We start from the raw sequence: 12,077 nt of genomic DNA on the forward strand, positions 1-12,077 counted from the left end.
TACGATATTTAGCCCCCTTGTGGCCTATTTGGTGGGGAACTGGCACGTGTCTGAGTGGGTTTCCTTCTCAGATCACAGGCATATTATTTTTAGCTTGGCAACCTTTTGGGAGGGCTTGGAGGAGCCCGTAAGGGTGCCCTGAAGAACTGACTGAGAACGGACAGACGTATCTAAATCGACGCAGCACTTCACAAAGTGCAGGGTATAAAAACCGATGCGAATATGTTGAACATGTCAATCAACTTTATGGTCGACCTACATTTAGGAAATTTTAAGAGTTTATAAAATTTATACCAGTGATTCAACATTTTATCAGTGGCGTAACCACAACAATATTAATGTGATATATATTTTAGTATAAAAGGTAATGAGTAGCTCTTTGCAATATTTATAATTACCTTTTTGAGACAATTAATATTTACTTGGTAGCTGTATTTCATTTACATTTTTATATATTATAAATTTATGACATATGTATCTACATATGAAAATTGTTTTATTGCTAATATTTACATATATGTATTGGTATATTGCACAAGTATAACATAAATTTCTAATGTTTTTATTTTGCTATCAATTGCTAATGTTTTTATTTGAATACTGTTAACTTGTGTTCATCAAAACATTTTTTATTCAGTTGCATTTTATTTTGAAAACAAAAAAGGGCTATTGCTGAAAAAGCTAATTATATACCTTTGTTGCAACATTCATGCATCAAAAATGGATTATTTACGAAATTGCTATGCATTATATTGCTTTTAGCTTCATTTTATCCACATAATTAAAATAATTATAGACCGTTGAACTATAAGAAGCATTTAAATATGTTTATATCATATAAAGATAAAAATGATTTCAATTCAAAAAAATTTTTTTTTCAATGGCTGATAATTTTTCCGAAATATAATTTTTTTTTTTTTTTTAGAAGAAAATCAGCTTTGATAAAGTGCGTATGTAGCGCACGAAATATATTAGCGAAAAATAAAAGTATTTTATTTTTAAGGAAGGAAATAAAAGGAAGTTTTCTTTTCACACCAATAAAAAATAAAAAAAAAAAAAAATGATTTCAATTTTGAGTTAAAATATTTTGAGTTTTGAAATATGACCTTCGAAGCGGTTTATTACTTTACTTTAGATATACGTTTTTTTCAGTATACAAAGAGAAATAATCAACCAATTTCCCTGAAATTTAATATTTAAATTCGATCTGGCCTCCGGAGGTGAACTAGGGCCGACTTTACATTTTAACCATATCTACGGAACGGTTTAATAGAATTTCTTGATATTTGATATTTGAGTTCTGGTTGTTACCGAAACTAACTGGTGAGCTTTTCATGGAAGAGCTAAATTTACGCTTTTCTAGGTATGTTAGCTAAAAGCTTGCTAATTTCCTTAAAATCAAAAGTAGTTCACAATGCATTTTCACAATCTTTTGTAGACTTTCACTAAACTAGGCGATATACATTGCGATCGGTTACGTTCTAACCAAATCAGATTTTTTTATATAAAATCTATAAAATTTTTTTTCCTTTATATAAACTCTGGACATTTTTTTAAAGACCAGAAACGGAAAATGAGACTTTCTCTCTGTACGCGGTGGCCATGTACTTATCAGGGCAGAGATTAGTGTGTAGATAAAATTGTGAATTTTTAAAGAAGAATTTAACTGCTGATCTGTGTAATGAAGGAAACAAATTAAAAGTGTATTATATTTTATTAAAAAAATTTCCAATTATTGAATAAAAGTTAATACAACATATACACATTTTAAATGATGTAAAAAGCCTAATCTAAGAATTTTGGTGTTTTTAAACTTTTTCTGTTAAAAGTTTGCATAATAAGATTGGTTTACATACTTTTCAGATGTACAAAAAATAAACAGCTATCTGTTTTTTTTTTTTCAATTACAGATTCTTTCGAAAACTATGTTGTTGTGTATAAAATAAATAGTCACCAAATCGAAGAAAAATAAATAATAGGTAAAATCATTAATTTGAAAACAAAAGCGTAAGTAAAAAAATATAATAGCAGTATATCAACATAAATTACATGTAAGTCGCCAATGTCATCTTCCAGAATTCCCCAATCAACTACTTGATTTCTTTGAATTCTTGGTGCTGAAGGAAGAACTAGTAAAAACGATTTTTCCAATTCTTGCGGTTTAGTTTTGTAGTATGCTGGAGTTTTCATTTTCTGTATAACGAAAAAATTTTTTCTATTTTTATCACATGCAAACAACAGTTTTTGAGAAATTATTTTCTCCATAATAATTATTCTAAATGATTGACCGATTAAATAAAATTCAATAAATTTCTCCTATTTTTTTTAAATGTTTCACGATCAAAATAAATTTCTGCTATTTGAGCAAGATTTTAGAACCTTCAAATTAAAGGTCAAAAACTTAAAGCAGTTAGGCTTACGGTATTTTGTAAACATAATTTTATAAACAATTTTATGGCAATAGTTAATGATGGCTATTCATGAATTTGCTTTTTAATTGTCGGTCAACCAATAAGAACTACAATTCCATTTAATTAACAGCATTACATAATCCATAACATCTTCTTCAACGCCAAAATTCTGCATTAGCATTTCCTGTATGGCATTAATATTGTCCTTTGCGAGAACTGCCCAATGCAAAGGCGTTTTTCCAGTTTTATCAACTTCTTTTGCGCCTTGGGGCCAAGTTTTAATAATAAAATCCAAAATTTCAATGTGACCTAAACCAGCTGCTTTATGTGCTACAGTCAATCCATTTTGATCTTTGGTAGTGATAATTGCTGGAGGTGGAAGCTCCAGTAGGAATTGTAATTGATCACTATTATTGTCTATAACTGCCTGGTGTATTTCTCGTACAGAATTCTATGGAAAAAATTTTACAAAAATTGCGCTAATTTCTTTTGTAAGTTAAATCATTTACCAAAACTAACGGTACATTCTCCAAAAATTTTTTAACTTTTCCATGAGTACTTGTTTCATTTAGTAATCGAAATCCTAAACCAGACCATAAAACTCTGGTTAATTTTGCGATATCTTTATCATGTATCCATATTCGAATATTAGATGGCTTTACGACAAAGTTACCTGAAAATAAAAAAAAAAACAAGTTGTAATAAGAACTTAATTTTTTATTTGATTATTAAATATATAAATTTTTGTATACACATTTTAATGTATAACTTGTAAAATTTTTATTCCATAGAAGTACTTATGTAATAATAATAGTCGTGTGTGGTTGCATTGCAAACCTTGCAAATATTATGTCTGTAGTTTTGAAATTGTGTTCCATTTTGTGCGTGAGATATTTTAAATTAACTTTTTTTATTCAAAAACACCCGTAATATACATATATGTAGATATGTTTTTTTCCTAATAAATACTAAGTTCTTAAAAATAATTACAAAAAAGTACATAATTAAACAAACAATTAATTCCTTTAAAATCTAATATCTTTTGAGTAATTTATTTTACAACATCGCTTTGAGTTATGCTACAACTTAAAGCTATTGAGTTTAGCTATAAGCTACCTTTGATAACAAGCACTTTAAGTGATTAATTACAGTATACGCATAAAATAATTCGCTTACTCAAAAAATATTAGATCTTAAAGGAACTAATTATTTTTTTTTAATTATGCACTTTTTCCTAATTATTTTTAAGAGTTTTTCCTATTTTATGTTTTATCTTATTATTTATTAGAGAAAAACATATTTTTATAAATATTACGGGTTTGTTTTTGAAGAAAAAAACTAAACTTAAAATATTTCACAAACAGAATGGAACACAATTTCAAAACTACAGATATAATACTTGCAAGGCTTGCAGTGCAAGCACACACGACTAGTTTATATTGTTAAATAATTAAGTTTATGCTTGCTACACTGAGGAAAGTAATCTTATGTGGTCAGCAAATAACCGATCATAATGCATATGGCGTAGTTTAGTGAAAGTGTTGCAAAGATTATGAAACACACTTCCTCTCACTTTCAAGAAAGTAAACAGGCTTTTAGCTAAAATACCTAGAAAAGCTTAAATTTTGTTCTTAGTAGAATTTGCTTTGTGCCACCCGAATCCTCTGAAAAGTTCACCAGCTAGTTTCGGTAACAGCCAGAACTCAAATATCAAATTTCAAGACAAATTCATAAATCCGTTTCAAAAATGTAAAATTGGCCTCATTTTTTTTCCGACCTCTGATCTTTCCAAAAAATTTATAAATTCATTATTTTAACACCCCGAATTTAAATATTAAATTTCAAAAAAATTGATTGGTTATTTCTCTTAATATACACAAAAATGAAAAATTGGCTTTCAAAAATGTCCAGTTTCAGAGATCTCATATATCCCAAAAGTTGACCAATTCGTGCAATAGCCAAAATAAACTCACAAATAAAATTTCATCAAAAGCGGTGCAGCCGAACTTAAGATACACGAGTGCACACACAGACCAACGGGCCGACAGACCCACATCGCTCTAAAAAACCTTTACTTACGCTAACCTACTATGGAGAAGTGCCTCCCTACCGAAAACTCAACATCCAAACTTTGGTCCCATCACATAACCTATCTCATTGTATACAATAGATGGCGACAGTACTTATGTACTATCTCGCTTCAGAGATCGGGCTGTATATGAGAATGTTAAATTGTACTTGGCATATCTTCACGATGCGGCGGAGAATGTCCACCACGATGGTAAAACAAGATTAGGTGTTAAGGTTTTTATTGGAAGTGAGGCCCTTTCCTCTGAATATACTATTTTATATAGCTTATTCAAAATATTTCATGACACTTTAAATATATTAGATAAAGATTAACAAACATTTAGGAGCCATATGAAAAGTAAATGGATTGATTATTTGCAGAGGATGAGGGAAGCAAACAATAAGTTTTTTCTTCCAACAATTTCAGCACAATCATCAAAATGGTTCAAGTAGCTTTCATAACAACAATAACTTGGTCCAATTAACTGGTTTTGGAAATAGTATGGCAAGGACTGTGAAACAACTTTCTTTGTACTATCAAAATGTCCTTGGACTAAGGACTAAAACTAACACCGTTCTGTTTAACTCTTTTCTTCTTGTCTGTGATATTCATGTTCTAACGGAAACTTGGTTGTCCCCCTCCATCAATAATCTTGAATTATTCGACCCTTCTTTTTCTGTTTTTAGAAAGGACCGACATGCACTTCTCTTGCAGGGACACACACCAAAGGGAGGTGGGGTATTAATCGCCGTTAAAAACTCGTTATCAGCTAGTATTATTGACATTCAAGACTCCGATGACCTTGAAATTATCGCAGTTAAAATTGAGCTGAAATCCAAAATGCTTTTCGTACTCAATTGCTATATACCGCCTAACTCAAGTAATGAGTTATATGCGAAATTTTCTTTGGCAATTGATTATTTTTGCAATTATTTTAACCCTACGGATGAGGTTTTTATTTTCGGAGATTTTAATCTCCCCGAAATTAGGTGGAAGACTCATGATGAGGAACCATTATTGATATCAACTGACTGTTCTAGTTAGTTGGAGTTGTCCTTTATAGATACCTTTCATCTAAATAATTTGCAACAAATATCAACAAACCATCAATCGAGGCAACTGGATCTAGCCTTTACTTCCAATTGGTACAATTGTTTACCTACAACTGCCCCGGATTCGTTGGTTAACGTTAATATCTATCATCCTCCGATATCTTTCTCTTATTACATTGACGACAAACCATCTATTGACGAGCCCCTTTTCTATCGTTTTGATTTTAAAAGTGCGAATTTCGGATTGCTAAATGATTTCTTTTCTATTTACGACTTCTCTTCAGTATTTAAATTTACTAATATTGAGTCTATGACGGGTAAGTTTTACGAAATGATTTTTGCTGCATTTGAATTGTTTATTCCAGTGTTGAAAACTAAAGATACTGGCTCTGGCCTTCCATGGTTTTCACAAGAGTTGAGAGTACTTCGCAACAAAAAGAATAAGCTGTAGCGCAAATATCTCTCCACTAAAGGCGTCAGGGACTACGATAATTTCCGATTGTCGTATGATCAATTTAAATTAGTAGCAAAAGAATATTACGACTACTATATCTATAAAACTTCGGAGAACTTAATACGTAATCCCAAAGTCTTTTGGAAGTTTAAAACCATAAGAGGAAAAGTCTTGAAATTTGACGGGAATACAAGTAATAATTCCCAAATTATTTCTGAATTTATCTTTCTAATTTGGGTTCTAGTCCTTCTCTTGGACCAGATGAAGTTCCTGAGATTATTTTAAGCAGGTGCTGCTCTTCTCCGGCGCCCATCTTAACCTTAATTTTTAATAAGTCTTATTCTTCGGGTATTTTACCGTCCGTGTGGAAGGAAGCTTTCATTAGGCCAATCCATAAGAAAAATAATAAAAATGACGTGTCAAGCTATCGTCTTATCGTCCAAACTGTCGACAATTCCTAAGGTTTTTGAGTTGATGGTATATGACAATATTTGTTTCCATTGTATGCCATTCATTAGTGCGCATCAGCATGGCTTCTTGAAAAAGAAATCCACGGTGACTAATCTAGTGGAAGCCACGACAGTTTTCTCAAATAATATGGAAAACTAGGGGCCCCTGTGGTTTGCTTATAAGCAGCATTATCTGTTGTAAAAACAGGATTGTGGCAATCAATTTTAAAATAAGTTTAGAAAAATTTGTACATATTATGGCATACATATGCAGGTATATACTTGTATATGCATAAATATCATATTGGTTTGAATACTAATGATAAATAAAAGTAATGGAAATATTTTTAATTTAATAAATTTTAAGATGTAATATGAGTCACTGTTAATTACATAGATATGATTAAAATTCAAATTAAGAATTAGTTAACAATTAAGAACGAAAAATTTCCTTATAAACAAAGTTATCTAGATAAGTACGTAACGTAACGTTATTCGTGTTCTTATATCTCTCACAATTTTTAGTTTTATTTTTTTTAATTCCATTCCATGTTAAATACAACAACAAAAAATTATTTTACTCTTACTTAACTCATTTAAAATATTTCGCTTCCTTTTGCTTTTTATTTTTGTTTATGGTAGTAAAGCAAAAAAACAAAAAAAATATTACTACTCTTTTTTTATTCTCTTTCGCTTTTCGCTTTTCATTTTTTGTTTTTGTTTTACAGTATGTATAATCAATTGAGTAATGTATCTACCCAGTATTCTCTTTTGCTATTTTCATTTTTTTGTTTTTGTTATTTATTAGATTATATGTATACCTGTTCATGAACTGGAAAAATCTTGTAAAATATAATATAGATTTTGAGGTTCGCACTGCGCCTCCTTCCTTAGGAGGACCCCGACATTCTTCCACCTGTTTTGAAGACAATAAAATTTAATATATGTTAAACTTAATTGAAATAGAAAAAACCATGGGCATAATATTTTACTACATGGGCAGAGAGTAGCAGAAATTTTTTGAAGCCAGCGTAGAATATGATTTATATTTTGTACAATAAAAAGTTGCTGCCAGCATTAACCAAAAAATATCATTATTTTCGAGGCCAAAAAACTATTAAAGAAGTATTTTATTTTTGTAATTAAAAGCATTTAAATGCTTCGTTTAATTAGTATTCATTGGATAAGCAAACAATAATTTTTCTTCTTAAAAAATAAAAATTAAAAAAAAAAATAATTTGAATGCTTAAAGATAGTAGAGTCAAAACCAATATATTTGCAAGATTTAAAAAATTTAAACGATAAGGTTTTATTCTCTTGTGAAAAAACATGTTTCCCCACATAAAAATGTTGTTAATCTCCGTTATTTCACTAAAAACACAAATTAAAAAATCGTAGTAGAATAAAAATCGCAACACAAAAAGTTTTTTCCTGTAAAATGTTGTTTCTAAATACATTATTTATAGATTTAAAAACTGACATAGTATATTTTTATCATGAAACATAGTATTAATTGACGGATTTCAAATATCGGGAAGGCCTTGAAAGTAGGTAACTTATTTACAAGTCATTACGTTGGTTAGGAAGCGCGCGGGCGGTAAATTCAGAAGCGTCTGACCTAGAATATTCGGCTTCCTGGTGTGCGTCTGATCCCTGAGGGACGGTTTTTGAATCCTGGCAGTAGGTATAAAATGCAGAATTTAATCATTTGTGCAATGGACAAAACAAAAGGATTTAGTACCCCAGGTGGTAATTCAACTACGTTGGAGAATAATTACAACTACGTTGGAAATAAAAGAAAATGGAATAAACCTTATGGTGCCTCTACCGCTATTTATGCTAAATTTGTCAAGTGACGACGAGATGAAAAAAATTTATGAAATCGATCACATAAGCAGGATGAAAGTTAGGATAGAGGCACTTCGAAAGGATAGGACCATTCCGCAGAGTAAAAGGAGTCAAAGGTATGGGCATACACAAAAATTTTGCCAGAGAGAACCGAATTGTGTTAAATGTGTAGGCAGGCACTTAACATCAGCTTGTAGTAAGCCAAAGGATACTGCAGCAAAGTGTTCCAATTGCTTGGAGGCCCACCCAGCAAATTATAGGGGATGCCTTGTAGCTATGTAACGGCAAAAATGTAGAAATAAAAACAGCAACAACAACTTGAAGAAGAATTGACCAGCCACCGAAGCAATTTACTCAAGAATAGTCTTAAAAAATGTAACATACAAGGACGTTCTCAAAACGAAAACTGATGACGGTGCCACGAGCAATAAATCAAGGGTTGGTGACGTGGGTGTTTTGTATAAAATGCAAAATATGATGCAGAGCATGCTAGATATGATGGACAAAATCTCTCAGAGATTGAACATTTTAGAGAACGGAGGGAAAAAATCGAATTACAAAAGACCTGGTAAATTATGGCACGAGGTAATTTCAAAATAGCAACATGGTATTGCAATGGTATTGCAAATAAAAAGGACATGCTTGAAGTTTTTCTACATACACGAGGAAACAAGTTTCAGTTTCCAGGTTATAGAATTTACAACTCGAACCATCCTGGAAATATAGCGAAGGACGGAACGGCGATAATAATAAAAGAAAATGTGGTGCACTGCGATCTGCACCAGATGCAAACCGAGGAAATGCAAATGACAGCAGTTCAGATCACTTCGACTGCATTATATTGTCACATTACAGATTTAAATTACAGCAGAAATGTTTCAAGACGTTCTGACAGACCTAGGCAATAGATTTATATTGGGGGGTGACTTTAACGCCAAGCACTCTACTTCAACTAGAGGAAGAGAACTTAGGACAGCAATTGGCGGCACGGCCATCGTATTGGCCAACCGATGTTAATAAGTGTCCAGATTTAATAGATTTCTTCATAACGAAACGGATTGCGAAAAATTTCATCGAGGTATATGAAAGTTACGATCTTAACTCCAATCATTCGGTGGTTATTCTTGAACTTAAGGAAAATATAGTTATGAAAAGAGCGAAACCTGCGTGGACAAATGGAACTACAGATTCATCAAGATTTCGCGTAGAGATTGAACGACAAATAGATCTAAGGAAATGAATAAGAATAACACAGCACGTAGATGAAGAGGCCGAAAACTTTGCTAAAATTATTCAAAATGCGGCTCGGAGTAGTTCCAAAATTAATGCTATTAGAAGGGAGGGCATTAACTATCCACCACATATACTAGCAAAAGTAAAACGAAGCAGGCGGGCGAGAAAGAGGTGGCAGCAAACGCGTGATCCTACTGATAAAACCGGATATAATCGTGAATCGCAGCAACTAAGACGCTGTATTAGAAAATACAAAGAGGGTTCGGTTGCTGATTATGTTCAAAATTTAACGGCGTGTGAGAAAACCAATTATTCACTGTGGAGGGCAACAAAGAAGCAACCTATCAAACATCTCGCTCCTATTAAAAACAAAGGTGAAACGTGGGCAAAAACTGACAAGGACAAGGCAAATGTGTTTGCGGATAATTTGGCCGATATATTCTGCCCGCATGTTATAGAAGAAATCAGGACTCTTAAACCTAGGAAGGCCCCAGGATTATTTACAAGCTTTTGATCGGGCACAATAGCGTACTAAGTACTCATTCTTCCAGATAAAAAACATTAACCTAACCTAAGAAGTCTCGTATGTTTAAGTCTCCTAACAAGGTTTTGATTGTCAACCAATCGAGCCGCCTCGATGTTGACATGATTGGATGACTGCTTGATTTTTAATTTCGTCTGTGACACTTAGGATCGTAAGACCTGTGTATATCGGCATTACGGACATACCAGGGAGCGTTTACCATGTCCCCTAATACTTTATTTTGATATCTTTGAATAGATTGAATATGAGTCTGCGCAGACAGGCTTAAATATTTAATTATATATCAAAACTTTGTTGTATATTGATAACGAAAAACGCCTTCCCAAAAGCCATTTAAACTTTCTGTATTCCTCCTCGAATTGAGCTCTCTTTTTCTTTATGTGCTCCTCCCATCTGAGCTTCGCGTCCAACGTCATTCCCAAGTACTTCACCGTGTTTGCGGACGGAATCAAGATGCCATTTATTTGAACCGAAAATGAATTGTCAATGTTCCGATTAGTGAAATTTACGTGTACTGATTTCACCTCGTTAATTTTTATATTCCACTTTCTAGTCCATTTTAAGATCTCATCACTGGCTCTTTGCAATTTTTGTGTAGATTCATTTTCATTTCGTCCAATTGCGATAACTGCTGTATCATCAGCAAATGTGGCCGTTGTCACTCCTTATCGAAGTAGTATAGAAATGAACGATGTTCTACTTACATTCAGTTAGTTTCTTAAGGTGATAAAAAATGTTTTGGTCCCCGATTCGGTTTTCGAGGTATTTTGATTTGTTTACGCAAAATATTTAAAATTTTCATAAAAGTACCTAAAATACGAAACAGAGCATAGGGAAGCATTCCCATAAAACAAGCATAGGGCAAATTTATAAACTCTTACAACATTATGACATACCATAACCAAAATTTAATTTATATTATTGTTCAATTTAAAAAAAATTTAATAAAATTGACGTTAAAAACATTTTTGCTTTTATTTCTGATTAAAATTGTTCTGGTGAACAAAAACCATTAGCTTTTTTAAATTATGTTTTTTGTTCAAAATTTTTTGTTTATCTTTAATATATTTTTACAGAAAGGCTTTAGATCACCTTTTCACGTGTATAAATAATATTACTTGAAATAAGTTAGGAGTGCTGAATTACTCACAAAATTTCTATTTTACTCAAAATTTACTAATCTGCAAATGAATGAGTTTTGATTCTACATCATCTTAATTTTATTTTTTGGAATTTTTCGAAAGATTTTTTAGAACGCATTCAATTGAGGTTGTGAAAATAATTTCTCCAGCGGTCAAATGAATACAAGTTGTTTCAATACCAAAGAAGAAAAGAAGAATTACAATTTTAGGAGAAATTACAATTTGTCAAAACACACATAGTAGTTTCCAACAAAAAATTGCTCCCATAATAGGAGATAAAAATCTATTCTTAAAATATATGAACAATCTATTCCTAAAATATATATTCAGAACGGTATTGGTTCAAACAAAAAATTTGATCCATCACAATTTGATGATCTGATTTCTTTTATTTATTTGACGAAGAAATTTTAAGAGAGCTAAAAGAGAAAAAGTAAAGAATAATTACAATTTATAGGTTTATAAAATTAGTTAAAAATTACAAAATTCAAACAGAACTTTTTACATTCACATTTCATAATACGGATTCACCTGAATTTGGCGATGTAGGATAAGAAAGAATGTATGCTGGTCCATATATACCTTTACTCACAAGATGCATGAATTTCCTTAGATTTAGTCATATTAAAACATTCCGCAAAGGACGGAAAACTTGTTTTATTGTGGAAATGATACAGGTTGATTTTGACATAGATGATGCAGGATGGCTTTATTTAATCAAAAAGAAATTTGCCGAGCGATAAAGTCGCTTAAATCAAATAAGGCCGCAGGTTTTAATCTCATTACTGCTGAAATATTAAGGGAATTATCGAGAAAAACTATGACATTTTTGAAAAAATTGATAAATACAGCAGTTAAACTGACGTATGTTCT

The 12,077-nt window shown here is 31.6% G+C and overlaps 1 protein-coding gene across 1 annotated transcript in view; it reads right to left on the reverse strand.

The window, feature by feature from the left end:
• Positions 1 to 11,827, reverse strand: part of LOC129612342 (uncharacterized) — a 134,364-nt gene extending 122,537 nt beyond the window's left edge. The window contains exons 1-4 of the mRNA XM_055525888.1: positions 11,797 to 11,827; positions 2,921 to 3,084; positions 2,548 to 2,862; positions 2,050 to 2,193 (exon numbers count right to left, since the gene is read on the reverse strand). Of these exons, the coding sequence (XP_055381863.1) occupies positions 2,050 to 2,193; positions 2,548 to 2,862; positions 2,921 to 3,084; positions 11,797 to 11,827 (654 nt within the window). The remainder of the gene's footprint in view (positions 1 to 2,049; positions 2,194 to 2,547; positions 2,863 to 2,920; positions 3,085 to 11,796) is intronic.
• Positions 11,828 to 12,077: the final 250 nt, after the last annotated feature.

The sequence above is a fragment of the Condylostylus longicornis genome, unplaced genomic scaffold (genome assembly GCF_029603195.1).
Source record: "Condylostylus longicornis isolate FDR11 unplaced genomic scaffold, ASM2960319v2 ptg000069l, whole genome shotgun sequence".
In the NCBI taxonomy this organism is placed as follows: Eukaryota; Metazoa; Arthropoda; class Insecta; order Diptera; family Dolichopodidae; genus Condylostylus; species Condylostylus longicornis.